This window comes from Oncorhynchus mykiss, chromosome 18 (genome assembly GCF_057628025.1).
Source record: "Oncorhynchus mykiss isolate SJ-2025 chromosome 18, ASM5762802v1, whole genome shotgun sequence".
Classification (NCBI taxonomy): domain Eukaryota; kingdom Metazoa; phylum Chordata; class Actinopteri; order Salmoniformes; family Salmonidae; genus Oncorhynchus; species Oncorhynchus mykiss.
In genome coordinates this window covers 70,444,887-70,464,989 of record NC_143039.1, presented here as the reverse complement: position 1 = coordinate 70,464,989, position 20,103 = coordinate 70,444,887, and the positions used below count along the sequence as shown (strand labels likewise).

The window sequence follows — 20,103 nt, the reverse complement described above, 5'->3', positions numbered from 1 at the left end:
ATAGATGAGGGGATACAGGTGAACTGGTCAGTCTGTGGGCTTATAGATGAGGTGATACAGGTGAACTGGTCAGTCTGTGGTTTTATAGATGAGGGGATACAGGTGAACTGGTCAGTCTGTGGGCTTATAGATGAGGTGATACAGGTGAACTGGTCAGTCTGTGGTTTTATAGATGAGGGGATACAGGTGAACTGGTCAGTCTGTGGGCTTATAGATGAGGTGATACAGGTGAACTGGTCAGTCTGTGGGCTTATAGATGAGGGGATACAGGTGAACTGGTCAGTCTGTGGGCTTATAGATGAGGTGATACAGGTGAACTGGTCAGTCTGTGGGCTTATAGATGAGGGGATACAGGTGAACTGGTCAGTCTGTGGTTTTATAGATGAGGGGATACAGGTGAACTGGTCAGTCTGTGGTCTTATAGATGAGGGGATACAGGTGAACTGGTCAGTCTGTGGTCTTATAGATGAGGGGATACAGGTGAACTGGTCAGTCTGTGGTCTTATAGATGAGGGGATACAGGTGAACTGGTCAGTCTGTGGGCTTATAGATGAGGTGATACAGGTGAACTGGTCAGTCTGTGGGCTTATAGATGAGGGGATACAGGTGAACTGGTCAGTCTGTGGTTTTATAGATGAGGGGATACAGATGAACTGGTCAGTCTGTGGTCTTATAGATGAGGGGACACAGATAGCTGAAGTATAAAGTATTCAACAAGTCAGATGTCAGTGTGTGGTTCTCACTTTTAAATAAGTTTGTTGTGATCACCCAATAGAAAAGTAATTTTAGCTTCATTATTAATAAAATCCAAGTGTGATGCAAGAATATTAATGAAACTACCAATGTCAGACTTGGGTGGCCGATAGATAATTCCAATTACCACTTTATTTACCACAAAAGTTACAGGAGGGCATTTCTATGAAAAGAGATTCAACATCAATGTTATCAGATGTAAGTCCAACTCTTAAAACAGTTATGAACAAAAATGGACGCTCCTCCTCCCACTCTTGATGTTCTACAGCGGTGAACATCATTATATGGAGACATGTCATAAAGCCTGGATGTCTCTTCAGTCAACCATGTTTCTGAAAGGGCAACAATGGAACATTCATGACTGAGAGAAGACAGATAATGAACAAGGGGGGTCGTGATTTTTTAGGAAGAATGCAAACGTTTAAAAAAAAGTCACAAATTTGCTTGTTTTGGAATTAGATAAGCGATTTAATAACCTATTATGGATCAAATCCCACCGGCGGGAACGATTTGACAACATCCGGTGAAATGGCGACAATTTCAAATGAAATAATACACCAAAATGAAGTTTAATGTCTTGTTAATCCAGCCACAGTGTCAGTTTTCAAAAAGGCTTTAAGGCGAAAGCAAACCATGCGATTATCTGGACAGCGACCCATCATACAAATGCATGACAAACATTTTTCAACCAGCCAAGCACGACACAAAACTCAGGAATAACGATATAATTCATGTCTTACCTTTGAAGATCTTCTTCTGTTGGCACTCCAATATGTCCCATAAACATCACAAATGGTCCGTTTGATTGATTAATTCCTTCGTTAGATCCCCAAAATGTCAATTTATTTGGCGTGTTTGATTCAGAAAGTGTTATACTCACAAGCATGACTTAAACAGTTTTAGAAACGTTGGAGTGTTTTCTATCTATATCTACCAATTATATGCACATCCTAGCTTCTGGGCCTAAGAAACAGGCAGTTTACTTTGGACATGCTTTTCATCCGGACGTGAAAATACCACCCCCTATCCCAAAGAAGTTTTACCATTAAAGTAATCACAAGTGATAGACTCATCTCCGGGTACATTTCAGGAAATTTGAATCTGGATCAACACAATCATTATATTTATTGTTGGCTTCATTAATATCTAATGGGTTAGAGACTATGTTATCAGGGTTGATATCGTTGGCTTCATTAATATCTAATGGGTTAGAGACCATGTTATCAGGGTTGATATCCTTGGTTTCATTAATATCTAATGGGTTAGAGACCATGTTATCAGGGTTGATATCCTTGGTTTCATTAATATCTAATGGGTTAGAGACCATGTTATCAGGGTTGATATCCTTGGTTTCATTAATATCTAATGGGTTAGAGACCATGTTATCAGGGTTGATATCCTTGGCTTCATTAATATCTAATGGGTTAGAGACCATGTTATCAGGGTTGATATCCTTGGTTTCATTAATATCTAATGGGTTAAAGACCATGTTATCAGGGTTGATATCCTTGGCTTCATTAATATCTAATGGGTTAGAGACCATGTTATCAGGGTTGATATCCTTGGCTTCATTAATATCTAATGGGTTGGAGACCATGTTATCAGGGTTGATATCCTGCCCAACTAAGAGAGATACACAGTGGGAATCATCCAGAGAGTGGAAAGGAAACAGAAATGCATGCCTCACATGTCCAATACAACCACACATTTGGTGTTAGTTTGATCAATGGGGTGCACTTCCTATGGAAGCCACATTGACACAGTCCTCATAACACCACTGAAGACTATAAGAACAGTGTGTGTTTTAGGTCACGAGGCTAGGTGAAACACATGAACAAAGTAGAATAAATATGTGTGTCTGTCTATGTGTGTGTGTGTGGGTGTGTGTGTGTGTGAGTCAGTTGACTATAGCGGAGTCACTTGCCATAGGCCTTACAAGAGGCGGGGTGAACGACCAGCTGATCATACTTCAGGTATGTGATGTTACCTTTCTTCTGTTCTTGAATTAGTCGTGGCAGCAGTTCCTTTCTTTTGATGTTTACCTTTTCGGAAAAGTCTAAATTGATGAAGATTTTGGTCCCCTTCAGGCACTTGGCTCTCCTGAGAATCCCCTCCTTGTCTTTGAACCTCAGTAGTTTCACCACTATAGATCTGGGCAATCTATTGGGGAAGAAAGTGCCATTGTTATGCACCCTCTCCATCTCTATGAGTTTAGGATCCAGTTTGAGTTGATCTGGCCCTCTCCATCTCCATGAGTTTAGGATCCAGTTTGAGTTGATCTGGCCCTCTCCATCTCCATCAGTTTAGGATCCAGTTTGAGTTGATCTGGCCCTCTCCATCTCCATCAGTTTAGGATCCAGTTTGAGTTGATCTGGCCCTCTCCATCTCCATCAGTTTAGGATCCAGTTTGAGTTAATCTGGCCCTCTTCATCAGTTTAGGATCCAGTTTGAGTTGATCTGGCCCTCTCCATCTCCATCAGTTTAGGATCCAGTTTGAGTTGATCTGGCCCTCTCCATCTCCATCAGTTTAGGATCCAGTTTGAGTTAATCTGGCCCTCTTCATCAGTTTAGGATCCAGTTTGAGTTGATCTGGCCCTCTCCATCTCCATCAGTTTAGGATCCAGTTTGTGATGATCTGCCAGGAGTTTCTTGACCTTGATTTCTGTGTCATGCCGAGTTTCAGTCTTTACATCCTCAATTCCATCAATTAAAATGTTATTGCGCCTCGATTGGTTTTCGAGGTAGTCTCCTTTGGGAAGAGTGCTTGTCAAGTGTTAGGAAAATTGCGACATCCTCAGACATGGTTTTGAATGTGGTCTGGCTGGTGACATTTGCACCCTTTAGCTCCTGCGCGGTGTCCAAACTGTGTTTACATTTCATTACATCCTTAAACAGATCATGAACCCTTTTGTTGGTAGAAAACAAAGAGTTACAGGAAGGACTTCAAAGTTATTTTCCTACTGATTGTCACGCCCTGTGACTAGGGTGGGCGTTCTATGTTCTTTTTTCTATGTTTTTGTATTTCTTTGTTTTTGGCCGGGTATGGTTCTCAATCAGGGACAGCTGTCTGTCGTTGTCTCTGATTGAGAACCATACTTTAGTAGCTCTTGCCCACATGGGTTTTGTGGGTAGTTGTTTTCTGCTGTGTGTCTGTACCAGCCAGAACTGTTTCGGTCATTCTCCTTGTTATTTCAGTGTTCATTTAATAAATATGGACACATATCACGCTGCACCTTGGTCCTCTCCTTCCAACAAACGTTACACTGATCTATTAGCCAGTTGAATCCTATCTACACTACCCCAGGCAGTTGAATCCTATCTACACTACCCCAGCCAGTTGAATCATATCTACACTACCCTAGCCAGTTGAATCATATCTACACTACCCCAGCCAGTTGAATCCTATCAACACTACCCCAGCCAGTTGAATCATATCTACACTACCCCAGCCAGTTGAATCATATCTACACTACCCCAGCCAGTTGAATCATATCTACACTACCCTAGCCAGTTGAATCATATCTACACTACCCCAGCCAGTTGAATCATATCTACACTACCCTAGCCAGTTGAATCATATCTACACTACCCCAGCCAGTTGAATCATATCTACACTACCCCAGCCAGTTGAATCCTATCTACACTACCCCAGCCAGTTGAATCCTATCTACACTACCCCAGCCAGTTGAATCCTATCTACACTACCCCAGCCAGTTGAATCCTATATACACGACCCCAGCCAGTTGAATCCTATCTACACGACCCCAGCCAGTTGAATCCCATCTACACTACCCCAGCCAGTTGAATCATATCTACACTACCCCAGCCAGTTGAATCATATCTACACTACCCCAGCCAGTTGAATTCTATCTACACGACCCCAGTCTCAGAATAAAGTGTGCTTATAGGATGTCATACTGGTCACAATCCCCATGTCACTGTATCTGATAATGCATAATAACTAATGATCAGGTAAAAGGTAGCTATGTAGTCATGACAACAGCAGTTGTACGGGCCCACCTTGTGCTTCTCATAAACACGGCCCATAACCTCCCTGAGCTGCACTACATCAAACCCAGCCAATCACGCCAATCACACACAACCCTGGACCAGGGAGAGAAACATCACATTCACACAGTGAAATGCATACAGTAGCAGACCTCCATCTAATACTGAGTAAAGGGAGCAACGACGTCCTTACATGAAGGCAACAGCCACCATGAAAACAACAACCAATTTAATTGATCCCATCTAAAAATTATACAGTCGGATAAAATGTGAAAACGCAAACAAACTGGAAACCTAAGACCGACACACAAGCAACTATGTCACCTGAGAATCTTTCATTTTTCAGGCGCCCTTTCTTTCTCTATTTTCTGTCCGCATTTCCTTCTCCTTCTCTCTTTTGTCTTTTCCTTCTCTCTTTTCTCTCTTCTCCTTCCTCTCTTTTCTCTCTTCTCCTTCCTCTCCTTCCTCTCTTTTCTCTCTTCTCCTTCCTCTCTTCTCATTCCTCTCTTTTCTCTCTTCTCCTTCCTCTCTTTTCTCTCTTCTCCTTCCTCTCTTCTCCTTCCTCTCTTTTCTGTCCCCTTTTCTCTTTCGTTCTTTATTTTCTCTGTACGCCAATTGATACCCTGTCCAATTCCTACCTCCAATCAGAAAGGGCCAGCAGGCGCATGTCACCCTGGAGTGGTGTGGAGAGAGACATCCGTACCCATCTGCATACATTGGACAAGTAGAAGAGATTCCTCCACGCACACACACGCTCTGACACACTCCTACACTCTAGCAACTCTCCCCAGAGCTTACACAGAGACTGAGGCTCCGCTAATGCTCATTGGCTTTTCTATCCGTAGCTGAAAACCACACACACACACACACACGTCCCGGCCTCTCCCAGCTGACGTTGCGTCACATCCTGGTTATCACAATGCTCCCTGCCGCTCTGAGCACCGGGAATGACTCATCCTGAGATTCCCCCGAGTTGCTTTTTTGTTGTTGTTGTGCCTTAGTCTCATATCATTCCCATGTTATCCAAATCCCAAGTATGTGGGAGACACGCTGGATCAAGAGACTTCCTCTTATCAGAGGCATCACATGACTGGATAAGTGGTGAGCATTCTCATTGGCTCTCTGGTGTAGTTGAGGGGACTTTGAGCCTGCTGATTGGCAAGTTATAGTTGTAAACAAGTTCAGCATGGCTGAGTGGGAGCTATGCCAGACAGTGAGGGGGTTGTTGACAGCTGTAGGGTGGGGCCTCCCTCTAACTCTCTCCCTCCCTCTAACTCTCTCCCTCTCTCTAACTCTCTCTCTCCCTCTCTCTAACTCTCTCCCTCTCTCTAACTCTCTCCCTCTCTCTAACTCTCTCCCTCTCTCTAACTCTCTCCCTCCTACTGTGATTGCAGGGAGTTAACCCTTGAGCCTCTAATGCAGATCTATCTACTGTACATGAAGCCTTCCATTCTGAGGGTTGTGAAAATGATATTCCCCATCAAACCACTGGGAAAGTAGACCCACGTTTGATAGATATCTGTATAGCATTAATTGCATTACATCTGTAGTCCAGTAAAACATAAGTCATGTTGATAAAGCAAGGTCTTCAAGCCTCTAGTTCTTCTACCACGTTGTTCAAGCCACATGACAAGTTAGCAGTTAGCCTCATAGTCCATCAACAACTCATTTGAAGATGATTAAAAAGAGTTACAGTTTTTTGTGTAATCTCTCTCTGCTACAGCTCTTCTTCTGCCAAGACTATAGATTAATGAAAGTGATGATGCCAACTACAGTTCATTTCATAAGGGCTGCCGAGTGGCGCAGCGGTCTAAGGCGCAGCATCTCAGTGCTAGAGGCGTCACTACAGGCACCGTGGTTCGATTCCAGGCTGTATCACAACCGGCTGCGATTGGGAGTCCCATAGGGCGGTGCACAATTGGCCCAGCGTCGTCCGGGTTTGGCCGGTGTAGGCTGTCATTGTAAATAAATATTTGTTTTTAACTGACTTGCCTAGTTAAATAAAGTTTACATTTAAAAAACATGGTTTTCAGAAATAAAATCAAAGCCCCTTAAATAGAGCAATTCCACTCGACGTTAATGCACACTGCATGTTTTCTCTTTTGTGACTGGGTATGAGAAAGGTTCTTGGGTTGCTTTTCAAAATGATTTAAAATTCTTGCATTACATTTCCATAACATGGTTTTGATACGGTATTATTTTAATTAAGTGTAGCTCCAATGGCATTACCTGGAGAGAGAGAAAGTGAGAGAGAGAGAGAGAGAGAGAGAGAGAGAGACCGCGGTGTCAACAATTATCCAGTGAGACAAAAGCCCCTATTTTTATCTCCCGAGACACACAGTATGAAAGATTAAAACAGGAACCGAGACAATGAGCTCCACATGAAAATCTCTAATCATATCAACCGCAGGAGGCAAGAAATAAGACCAAATATGATGAAATATTATTCAAGTCCAAGAGAAGTCTGTGTGGAGATAGATGCATGTGAAGGGGGGCGGTTTTGTTGTGGGGGTATCCACTTTGTGTCCCAAATTGCACCCTATTCCCTACATAGTGCACCCCCCCCCCCCCCCCCCCCAGTGTGCTATGGTTCTGCAGTGCACTATATAGGGAATAGGGTTCCATTTGGGACGCATCCCCAGACATCTGAGAGAAGCTTTCATCTCGTCTTCCACACACAGGATGGATACTGGTTTGTTTGATCACCCCCAGAACAGGACATGAAGTTTCTACAGAACAGATCCATAATGGTGGAGCCACGGCCACAACTTCCTGTGGCCCACACTGCTTCCAGTTACAGGTCAGGGCCACTACGCAGCTATTATGGACATTATTATTGGAAACAGTAGAGGTTTCCTTTATCAAACAGGTTGGACAAAAGAAAAGTAAAGGCAGAAAAACACTAGGAGAAAATCAAGTCAAGCTGCACTCAGTCTAGGCTAGGTTGCAGGTTAAGGAGTCCACTAATATTCTGAACCAGAGTCTGTAATCATAAAGGATCAGAGTAGGGACAGAAAGAGAGAGTGAGAGAGACACAAAGAGAGAGAGAGAGAGAGATAGAGAGGGAGAGAGAGGGAGAGAGAGAGAGCGAGAGGAGAGAGAGAGAGACAGAGAGAGACACAGAGAGAGAGAGAGAGAGAGAGAGAGAGAGAGAGAGAGAGACACACACAGAGAGAGAGAGAGACACATACAGAGAGAGATAGACAGAGAGAGAGAGAGAGAGAGAGAGAGAGAGAGACACACACAGAGAGAGAGAGAGAGAGAGAGAGACAGAGAGAGAGAGAGAGAGACAGACAGACAGACAGAGGGAGAGAGGGGAGAGAGAGACAGAGAGGTAGAGAGACACAGAGACAGGAGACAGAGAGAGAGACAGAGAGAGAGGGAGAGGGAGACAGAGACACAGAGAGAGAGTGAGAGAGAGACAGAGACACAGAGAGAGAGTGAGAGAGAGAGAGGGGGAGAGACACAGACAGAGAGTGAGAGAGAGATAGGGGGATAGTGAGAGAGAGAGAGACACAGAGAGAGAGAAAGAGAGAGAGGGGGAGAGAGAGGGAGAGAGAGTGAGAGAGAGACAAAATAGGGATGCCCCTGGTTAGGAGCCCCTCTAACTGACCCCTGAGTACACACACCCACCCTCTCCAATCCCCATGTGACTAGGGGCCATTACCAGGGAAGCTGATATGTTTCCACCTGGCATTAACGCCATCGCTGAGAAAGAAGAGGGAAACCTAATCTGGGAGTCGACATCCTCCTATCTGGGCGTCGACATCCTCCTATCTGGGCGTCGACATCCTCCTATCTGGGAGTCGACATCCTCCTATCTGGGCGTCGACATCCTCCTATCTGGGCGTCGACATCCTCCTATCTGGGAGTCGACATCCTCCTATCTGGGAGTCGACATCCTCCTATCTGGGAGTCGACATCCTCTTATCTGGGAGTCGACATCTTCCTATCTGGGAGTCGACATCCTCCTATCTGGGAGTCGACATCCTCCTATCTGGGAGTCGACATCCTCCTATCTGGGAGCCGACATCCTCCTATCCGGGAGCCGACATCCTCCTATCCGGGAGTCGACATCCTCCTATCTGGGAGTTGACATCCTGAAACATTACCTGGGTGAGTAGGAAGTGGGAGAGATGGTTCCAATACCCACTGGCATCATAGCCTGCTCTACACCAGCGTTTCCCAAAGTCGGTCCTGGGGGACCCCAAGGGGTGAACGTTTAGATTTGTGTCCTAGCGCTACACAGCTGATTCAAATAATCAACTAATCATCAAGCTTTTTATTTGAATCAGCTGTGTAGTGCTAGGGTTAAAAACCAAAATGTGCACCCGGGGAGGGCTCAGGCAGACACACCGTGAAAGTACACCAGCATGTATGTAGCCACCGAGACATTTCTTGACAACTGTAACCATGCTAATTAGATTTGGTGTCGAGGGCCAAGGTAATAGTTGGACAGCTATGCTGCAGTGGGTTTGTGTTGTGTGATTCTGGAGCCCACCTGTCATGGTAGGGGTCCAAGCACCTGGTTATTACCCAATACAAACAGAGGGCCAGGCACACATACAATGCTGCTTCAGATACGTCTCAAATGGCACCCTATTCTATATGCAGTGCACTACTTTTGACCAGAGCCCTATGGGTGAATAGGGCTCATTTCATACACAGCTGAAGTCTGAAGTTTACATACACTTAGGTTGGAGTCATTAAAACTAGTTTTTTAACCACTCCACAAATTTCTTGTTAACAAACTATAGTTTTGGCAAGTTGGTTAGAACATCTACTTTGTGCATGACACAAGTAATTTTTCTCAGAGCCTCTTTGCTTGATATCATGGGAAAATCAAAAGAAATCAGCCAAGACCTCAGAAAAAAAAATTGTAAAGTCTGGTTCATCCTTGGGAGCAATTTCCAAATGCCTGAAGGTACCACGTTCATCTGTACAAACAAGAGAGCGCTAGTATAAACACCATGCGACCACGCAGCCATCATACCACTCAGGAAGGAGAAGTGTTCTGTCTCCTAGAGATGAACGTAGTACTTGTGAGAAAACTGCAAATCAATCCCAGAACAACATCAAAGGACCTTGTGAAGATGCTGGAGGAAACAGGTACAAAAGTATCTATATCCACAGTAAAACGAGTCCTATATCGACATAACCTGCGGAAGAAGCCGCTGCTCCAAAACGGTTTGCAACTGCACATGAGGACAAAGATCATACTTTTTGGAGAAATGTCCTCTGGTCTGATGAAACAGAAATTGAACTGTTTGGCCATAATGACCATCGTTATGTTTGGAGGAAAAAGGGGAGGTATGCAAGCCGAAGAACACCATCCCAACCGTGAAGCACAGGGGTGGCAGCATCATGTTGTGAGGCTGCTTTGCTGCAGGAGGGACTGGTGCACTTCACAAAATAGATGGCATCATGAGGCAGAAAAATTATGTGGATATATTGAAGCAACATCTCAAGACATCAGTCAGGAAGTTAAATCTTGGTCGCAAATGGGTCTTCCAAATGGACAATGACCCCAAGCATACTTCCAAAGTTGTGGCAAAATGGCTTAAGGACAACAAATTCAAGGTATTGAAGTGGCCATCACAAAGCCCTGACCTCAATCCCATAGAAAATGTAAACTTCTGACCCACTGGGAATGTGATGATAGAAATAAAAATGGAAATAAATCCTTCTCTCTAATATTATCTGACATTTCACATTCTTAAAATAAAGTGGTGATCCTAACTGACCAAAGAGAGGGCATTTTTACTAGGATGAAATGTCAGGAATTGTGAAAAACTGAGTTTAATGGATTTGGCTAAGGTGTATGTAAACTTCCGACTTCAACTGTAAATGGGTCATAAATAGATTGGTCATAGTCTTCAGCCATAAAAGAGGACAGACAGACAGACTTTCCTAACAATGACCCATGCTAAAACTATGACAATGTGTCATGGGAGCAGATGCTCTTATCCTCTCCTTCCTCTTCTTATCCTCTCTCCTTCCTCTTCTTATCCTCTCTCCTTCTCCTTCCTCTCCTTATCTCCTTCATCTACTTATCCTCTCCTTCCTCTCTTCTTATCCTTCCCTTCCTCTCATCTTATCTTCTTCTTATCCTCTCCTTCCTCTTCTTATTCTCTCCTTCCTCTTCTTATCCTCTCTCCCTCTCCTTCCACTTCTTATCCTCTCCTTCCTCTTCTTATTCTCTCCTTCCTCTCTTCTTATCCTCTCTCCCTCTCCTTCCTCTTCTTATCCTCTCTTCCTCTCCTTCCACTTCTTATCCTCTCCTTCCTCTTCTTATCTCTGTCCTCTACTTATTCTCTCCTTCCTCTCTTCTTATCCTCTCTCCCTCTCCTTCCTCTTCTTATCCTCTCTTCCTCTCCTTCCACTTCTTATCCTCTCCTTCCTCTTCTTCTCTGTCCTCTACTTATTCTCTCCTTCCTCTCTTCTTATCCTCTCTCCCTCTCCTTCCTCTTCTTATCCTCTCTCCCTCTCCTTCCTCTCTTCTTATCCTCTCTCCCTCTCCTTCCTCTTCTTATCCTCTCTCCCTCTCCTTCCTCTCTTCTTATCCTCTCTCCCTCTCCTTCCACTTCTTATCCTCTCCTTCCTCTTCTTATCCTCTTCATATCTCCTTCCTCTTCTTATTCTCTCCTTCCTCTCTTCTTATCCTCTCTCCCTCTCCTTCCTCTTCTTATCCTCTTCATATCTCCTTCCACTTCTTATTCTCTCCTTCCTCTCTTCTTATCCTCTCTCCCTCTCCTTCCTCTTCTTATCCTCTCTCCCTCTCCTTCCTCTTCTTATCCTCTCTCCCTCTCCTTCCTCTTCTTATCCTCTTCATATCTCCTTCCTCTTCTTATCCTCTCCTTCCTCTTCTTATCCTCTCCTTCCTCTTCTTATCCTCTTCATATCTCCTTCCTCTTCTTATCCTCTCCTTCCTCTTCTTATCCTCTCCTTCCTCTTCTTATCCTCTCCTTCCTCTTCTTATCCTCTTCATATCTCCTTCCTCTTCTTATTCTCTCCTTCCTCTCTTCTTATCCTCTCTCCCTCTCCTTCCTCTTCTTATCCTCTTCATATCTCCTTCCACTTCTTATTCTCTCCTTCCTCTCTTCTTATCCTCTCTCCCTCTCCTTCCTCTTCTTATCCTCTCTCCCTCTCCTTCCACTTCTTATCCTCTCCTTCCTCTTCTTATCCTCTTCATATCTCCTTCCTCTTCTTATTCTCTCCTTCCTCTCTTCTTATCCTCTCCTTCCCCTCTTCTTATCCTCTCCTTCCTCTCTTCTTCTTATCCTCTCCTTCCTCTCTTCTTCTTATCCTCTCCTTCCTCTCTTTCTACCCTCTCCTTCCTCTCTTCTTATCCTCTCCTTCCTCTCTTCTTCTTATCCTCTCCTTCCTCTTCTTATCCTTCCCTTCCCATCTTCTTATCATTCCCTTCATCTCTTATCCTTCCATTCCCCTCTTCTTATCCTCTCCTTCCTCTCTTCTTATCCTCTCCTTCTCCTTCCGCTTTTCTTATCTTCTCCATCCTCTCTTCTTATCCTCTCCTCCTTCTTCTCTTCATTATGTTCTCCATCTTCTCTTCATTATGTTCTCCCCCTTCCTCTCTTCATTATCTTCTCCTTCCTCTCCTTATCCCTCAGCTTTTTATCTATCCTTCTGCATTTCCCTCTCCTTTACCCTTCTCCATCCTCTCCCCTTCCCCCTATAGATGACTACTGACTGACATATGGCATGCCGAAGCATATGCACAGTGACAATAGGGTGCTTTAAATTCACATGTTGTTTTTTCCATGGGGACAAAGAAAGCCGTTTAAAGTGGTAGCCTGGCTAGTTGTGGAATTGACTGCTGTCGGACCTAGCCTCCATTATCAGCAGCTGCTCAAGCAAACTAATCACATCAGCTGTGTGTTCTATGGGCAACGTGTGAAAGGGAGCTGACCCCTGTGTAGTTGTGATTCACACAAAAATGCACATATGTGCAAACGTACAAACTAGGGTTGCAAAATTCGGAGAACTTTCAATCAATTCCCTGGTTTTCCAGAGATCCTGGTTGGATGATTCCGCATTTCCTGTTTATTCCCTCATGATTCCGGATTTCCTGTTTACTCCCTCATGATTCCAGGGAACATGTTGAATGTTGCCAGAATTTTGCAACCCCTAGTACAAACACCCAAACGAAGACAAACACCCAAACGAAGACAAACACCCAAACGAAGACAAACACCCAAACGAAGACAAACACCCAAACGCACATGCACACACACACACACACACATCATCCAATCATTCAGAAGCTTGACTCTCATGGTAACGTCCCGGTCATCTGTCACAGACATGTTTCTAAAGGTTACTACTCGTTATGTGGGGAAATGCCACTTCTCTGGCAGGTGTGGTGCCCTTTAAGAGAGCAGAACTTGCTGAATTGCACAAGAAAGACAAACAACAAGTAAAACAAGAGGGGAGGGGGGGCATTGGGAAAGTTGGAAGCGGTTTACTTCAGGCAGCACAGCACAGCACAGCCCTACCCAACACAACAGTCAGTCAGGAACGATTAAAGAACAACAGTGAGAAGCTAAACACTCTCCTATTCAAACTGACACAGAGGATACCAAGGAGAGAAGACAGGTAGATGGTGAAGAGGATACCAAGGAGAGAAGACAGGTAGATGGTGAAGAGGATACCAAGGAGAGAAGACAAGTAGATGGTGAAGAGGATACCAAGGGGAGAAGACAAGTAGATGGTGAAGAGGATACCAAGGAGAGAAGACGGGTAGATGGTGAAGAGGATACCAAGGAGAGAAGACAGGTAGATGGTGAAGAGGATACCAAGGAGAGAAGACGGGTAGATGGTGAAGAAGATACCAAGGAGAGAAGACAGGTAGATGGTGAAGAGGATATAATGGAGGGAGGAGGAGGAAAGAAAAGAGAAGGAGGAAGAAGAAATAGCACAATAAAGAAGGGAAGAGGAAAGCAGGGGATGAGTAGTAGTGGAAGTTAGGAGGCAGTAGCAGTGATAGTACCTGGAGTACAGCACATGGGAAAGGGGCTGCAGGCGGGTCTGGGCTCCACAGGAGCTGGTCCCTCTGCTCTCTGTCTCCCGGGCCCCACGGGAGCTGGTCCCTCTGCTCTCTCTCTCCCGGGCCCCACGGGAGCTGGTCCCTCTGCTCTCTCTCTCCCGGGCCCCACGGCCTGCCAACACCCAGAGGTCTCACAGAAACGCATAGAGGCCAGGGCTTCCACCTTCCCCTACACAACACTAAACACCCCACTGACTAACCAATCAACGTCTATTCCACACTGCCCCTGATCCTCTTCACCTAGGACCAAGTCCGATCCACTCAGCCCTAGTTCAGTCCACCCTCTACCCCAGTCTATTCCACCACTCAAGCCCAGGTCCAGAATCAGCACTTGGATCTGGAAGGGGGAAGGAGCTCAGAGAAACACATCCAGGATATCCAGAGAGAGGGAGTCCAAGCACTGGCCCAGTTTAAGGACTGACATGCGGACAGGAGGAACAAGGTGGAGATGGATCAACACTGTGTTGTTAAGAAGTTTCCCATCCACTCCACTGAACCTGAGGTACCTAGGTTGTCCTGCTGCTTCTGTCCCTGGGTAGCCCCTTCTGTTCGTCTGTCTGGCTGGTCAGCCTTACTAAGCCTCTCGCTGTGAGCCTTCCCCCAGATTACTAATCGCCCCACAACCAACACAGGAGAGGAGAAAAGGAGAGCAGAGTCAGAAAAGTATTCCACAACAACACAAGTAACTGCACTTCCCTTGGTCCACTCTGTATACATACTGACGCAAGAGGCCATTAATATGCTAATCTGAGCCACCGCCCTGCAAATCAACACTGACCCTGGGTCAGCTCTACAACCACACCACAGCACCTACCACCAGAGGAGGCCCTGTGTGTGTGTACACCAAGATACCCATCCCCAAGCGCCTGGCAACATGCCAAGTACCTCCACTCCACCACTCCTCCTCCACTCCTCCCCTCTTCTTATCAGATCCAATAGGAGTGATAGCTAGGGCAGGAGGATCAAGATCGAGGTTTAGAGGAGATCGAGGTTTTGTTTTGTGTTTCTCCATCTGAAAAAACCCTCCAGGTAAAATCAATCCACATCCCACACAGAGGAGAAAGGAGAGGAGGAGAAAGGAGAGGAGGAGAAAGGAGGAGAAAGGAGAGGAGGAGAAAGGAGGAAATGATGAAAGGTTTACTATCACCAACACAGGGAAGCAGAAGGCTATAGTTTGCTACGGGGCAAGTGTAGTTTCCCTGTGTCTCTCTGTGGTCTGAATGAGGATGAACCCCATGTCTGTTTCCCTGTGTCTCTCTGTGGTCTGAATGAGGAGGAACCCCATGCCTGTTTCCCTGTGTCTCTCAGTGGTCTGAATGAGGATGACCCCCATGCTTGTTTCCCTGTGTCTCTCTGTGGTCTGAATGAGGAGGACCCCCATACCTGTTTCCCTGTGTCTCGCAGTGGTCTGAATGAGGAGGACCCCCATGCCTGTTTCCCTGTGTCTCTCTGTGGTCTGAATGAGGATGACCCCCATGCCTGTTTCTCTGTGTCTCTCTGTGGTCTGAATGAGGAGGACCCCCATGCCTGTTTCCCTGTGTCTCTCTGTGGTCTGAATGAGGATGACCCCCATGCCTGTTTCTCTGTGGTCTGAATGAGGAGGAACCCCATGCCTGTTTCCCTGTGTCTCTCTGTGGTCTGAATGAGGATGAACCCCATGCCTGTTTCTCTGTGGTCTGAATGAGGAGGAACCCCATGTCTGTTTCCCTGTGTCTCTCTGTGGTCTGAATGAGGATGACCCCCATGCCTGTTTCTCTGTGGTCTGAATGAGGAGGAACCCCATGCCTGTTTCCCTGTGTCTCTCTGTGGTCTGAATGAGGATGACCCCCATGCCTGTTTCTCTGTGGTCTGAATGAGGATGAACCCCATGCCTGTTTCTCTGTGGTCTGAATGAGGAGGAACCCCATGTCTGTTTCCCTGTGTCTCTCTGTGGTCTGAATGAGGATGACCCCCATGCCTGTTTCTCTGTGGTCTGAATGAGGATGAACCCCATGCCTGTTTCTCTGTGGTCTGAATGAGGAGGAACCCCATGCCTGTTTCCCTGTGTCTCTCTGTGGTCTGAATGAGGATGACCCCCATGCCTGTTTCCCTCTGTGGTCTGAATTAGGAGGAACCCCATGCCTCTCTGTGGTCTGAATGAGGATGAACCCCATGTCTCTCTGTGGTCTGAATGAGGATGAACCCCATGCCTGTTTCACTGTGTTTCCCTGTGGTCTGAATTAGGAGGAACCCCATGCCTGTTTCCCTGTGTCTCGCAGTGGTCTGAATGAGGAGGAACCACAGGAGATCTGGCAGCATGAAGCCAATCATGGAGAGAGATAAAGAGTGGAGGTAGAGAGGAGAGAGAGGGGACAGAGAGAGAGAGAGGGAGAGAGATAAATAAGGAAGGGAGAGAGATAGGAGAGAGAGATGGAAGGTAGCGAGAGAGAGAGATACAGAGAGAGAGAGATGGAAGGTAGCGAGAGACAGAGAGAGGGGATGGAGAGAGAGGAAGGGAGAGAGAAAGAGGGGAGGGAGAGAGATAAAGAGTGTAGGTAGAGAGAGGAGAGAGAGAGAGACAGAGAGAGAGAGGGGATGGAGAGAGAGGAAGGGAGAGAGAAAGAGGGGAGGGAGAGAGATAAAGAGTGTAGGTAGAGAGAGGAGAGTGAGAGAGACAGAGAGAGAGAGACAGAGAGAGAGAGAGAGACTGTGAGAGATGGAAGGTAGCGAGAGAGAGAGAGAGAGATGGAAGGTAGCGAGAGAGAGAGAGAGAGATGGAAGGTAGCGAGAGAGAGAGAGAGAGATGGAAGGTAGCGAGAGAGACAGACAGAAAAAGAGAGCAATATGTTTGGAACATTGAATCGCAATAAAAATCACAGTATCGAATCACTATACATATCGAATCACTATACATATCGAATCACTATACATATCGAATCACTATATATCGAATCACTATACATATCGAATCACTATACATATCGAATCACTATACATATCGAATCACTATACATATCGAATCACTATACATATCGAATCACTATACATATCGAATCACTATACATATCGAATCACTATACATATCGAATCACTATACATATCGAATCACTATACATATCGAATCACTATACATATCGAATCACTATACATATCGAATCACTATACATATCGAATCACTATACATATCGAATCACTATACATATCGAATCACTATACATATCGAATCACTATACATATCGAATCACATATCGAATCACTATACATATCGAATCACTATACATATCGAATCACTATACATATCGAATCACTATACATATCGAATCACTATACATATCGAATCACTATACATATCGAATCACTATACATATCGAATCACTATACATATCGAATCACTATACATATCGAATCACTATACATATCGAATCACATATCGAATCACTATACATATCGAATCACTATACATATCGAATCACTATACATATCGAATCACTATACATATCGAATCACATATCGAATCACTATACATATCGAATCACTATACATATCGAATCACTATACATATTGAATCACTATACATATCGAATCGTGAGAATCGCTTATACATATCACATGGGCACCTATATCATATCATGAGGTCCCTGGCAATCCCCAGCCCTAATCCCTATATAGTGTACTACTTTTGACCACAGCCATAGGGACTATGGTACCTATTTAGGACACAGAATAGGATATCCAGCAGACTAGCCAGACACTTTGGTCACAATCCTTGAGAATAACACGAAACATTTTGGACTTCTCATGGTCGGTACTAACACAGTAATGATTCCAATGAAAATTGTTCACCCAAAATTTAATCTATGGATAATATTATAGCCTTATAGATATTGGGGGGAAAAAACCTGATTCCCTATGTTGTAGACTACGTTTGATTATATCCCATAGGGCTCTGGTCCAAAGCAGTGTGCTATGAAGGAAATAGGGTGCCATTTGAGAGTCAACCTGTTTTCATGTAAACTAGCACGTGGCACCACAGACTAGCCTGCGTGGCCAAGTTTATTTAGAAGGCAGAGAGTTATGCTGCTGTTTGTTGAATCATTTCCTTCTTACTGAGGAGGAGCCGTGGCTGACTGCTGCCTCTACAATAGGTATTCACGTGGACTGCTGCATCTACAATAGGTATTCATATGGACTGCTGCCTCTACAATAGGTATTCATGTGGACTGCTGCCTCTACAATAGGTATTCATGTGGACTGCTGCCTCTACAATAGGTATTCATGTGGACTGCTGCATCTACAATAGGTATTCATGTGGACTGCTGCATCTACAATAGGTATTCATATGGACTGCTGCATCTACAATAGGTATTCATGTGGACTGCTGCCTCTACAATAGGTATTCATGTGGACTGCTGCATCTACAATAGGTATTCATGTGGACTGCTGCATCTACAATAGGTATTCATGTGGACTGCTGCATCTACAATAGGTATTCATGTGGACTGCTGCATCTACAATAGGTATTCATGTGGACTGCTGCATCTACAATAGGTATTCATGTGGACTGGACTGCTGCATCTACAATAGGTATTCATGTGGACTGCTGCATCTACAATAGGTATTAATGTGGACTGCTGCATCTACAATAGGTATTCATGTGGACTGCTGCATCTACAATAGGTATTCATGTGGACTGCTGCATCTACAATAGGTATTCATATGGACTGCTGCATCTACAATAGGTATTCACGTGGACTGCTGCATCTACAATAGGTATTCATGTGGACTGGACTGCTGCATCTACAATAGGTATTCATGTGGACTGCTGCATCTAGAATAGGTATTCATGTGGACTGCTGCATCTACAATAGGTATTCATATGGACTGCTGCATCTACAATAGGTATTCACGTGGACTGCTGCATCTACAATAGGTATTCATGTGGACTGGACTGCTGCATCTACAATAGGTATTCATGTGGACTGCTGCATCTACAATAGGTATTCATGTGGACTGCTGCATCTACAATAGGTATTCATGTGGACTGCTGCATCTACAATAGGTATTCACATGGACTGCTGCCTCTACAATAGGTATTCATGTGGACTGGACTGCTGCCTCTACAATAGGTATTCATATGGACTGCTGCATCTACAATAGTTATTCACGTGGACTGCTGCATCTACAATAGGTATTCATGTGGACTGGACTGCTGCATCTACAATAGGTATTCATATGGACTGCTGCATCTACAATAGGTATTCACGTGGACTGCTGCATCTACAATATGTATTCATATGGACTGCTGCATCTACAATAGGTATTCACGTGGACTGCTGCATCTACAATAGGTATTCATGTGGACTGGACTGCTGCATCTACAATAGGTATTCACGTGGACTGCTGCATCTACAATAGGTATTCATGTGGACTGCTGCATCTACAATAGGTATTCACGTGGACTGCTGCATCTACAATAGGTATTCATTGGGACTGCTGCATCTACAATATGTATTCACGTGGACTGGACTGCTGCATCTACAATAGGTATTCACATGGACTGCTGCATCTACAATAGGTATTCATGTGGTCTGCTGCCTCTACAATAGGTATTCATGTGGACTGCTGCATCTACAATAGGTATTCACATGGACTGCTGCCTCTACAATAGGTATTCATGTGGACTGCTGCCTCTAGAATAGGTATTCATGTGGACTGCTGCATCTACAATAGGTATTCATGTGGACTGCTGCCTCTACAATAGGTATTCATGTGGACTGCTGCATCTACAATAGGTATTCACATGGACTGCTGCCTCTACAATAGGTATTCATGTGGACTGGACTGCTGCCTCTACAATAGGTATTCATATGGACTGCTGCATCTACAATAGTTATTCACATGGACTGCTGCATCTACAATAGGTATTCATGTGGACTGGACTGCTGCATCTACAATAGGTATTCATGTGGACTGGACTGCTGCATCTACAATAGGTATTCATATGGACTGCTGCATCTACAATAGGTATTCACGTGGACTGCTGCATCTACAATAGGTATTCATATGGACTGCTGCCTCTACAATAGCTATTCATGTGGACTGCTGCATCTACAATAGGTATTCACGTGGACTGCTGCATCTACAATAGGTATTCATATGGACTGCTGCCTCTACAATAGGTATTCACGTGGACTGCTGCATCTACAATAGGTATTCATATGGACTGCTGCCTCTACAATAGGTATTCATGTGGACTGCTGCCTCTACAATAGGTATTCATATGGACTGCTGCCTCT

General features: G+C 44.8%; 1 protein-coding gene across 46 annotated transcripts in view; it reads right to left on the bottom strand.

Moving 5' to 3' along the window:
• LOC110496881 (focal adhesion kinase 1) overlaps window positions 1–20,103 on the bottom strand; it is a 239,294-nt gene that overhangs the window by 126,512 nt on the left and 92,679 nt on the right. For 14 of the 46 annotated variants that reach the window (XM_036953472.2, XM_036953473.2, XM_036953485.2 and 11 more), the window contains exon 1: window positions 5,400–5,853. The exons of 31 other annotated variants lie outside the window; for them this stretch is intronic. In XM_036953472.2, coding sequence (XP_036809367.2) covers window positions 5,400–5,478 — 79 coding nt within the window. In that variant the 5' untranslated portion in view covers window positions 5,479–5,853. Of the gene's footprint in view, window positions 1–5,399; window positions 5,855–20,103 lie in introns of those variants that run through there. One more of the 46 variants, XM_090209249.1, reaches the window with a different exon arrangement.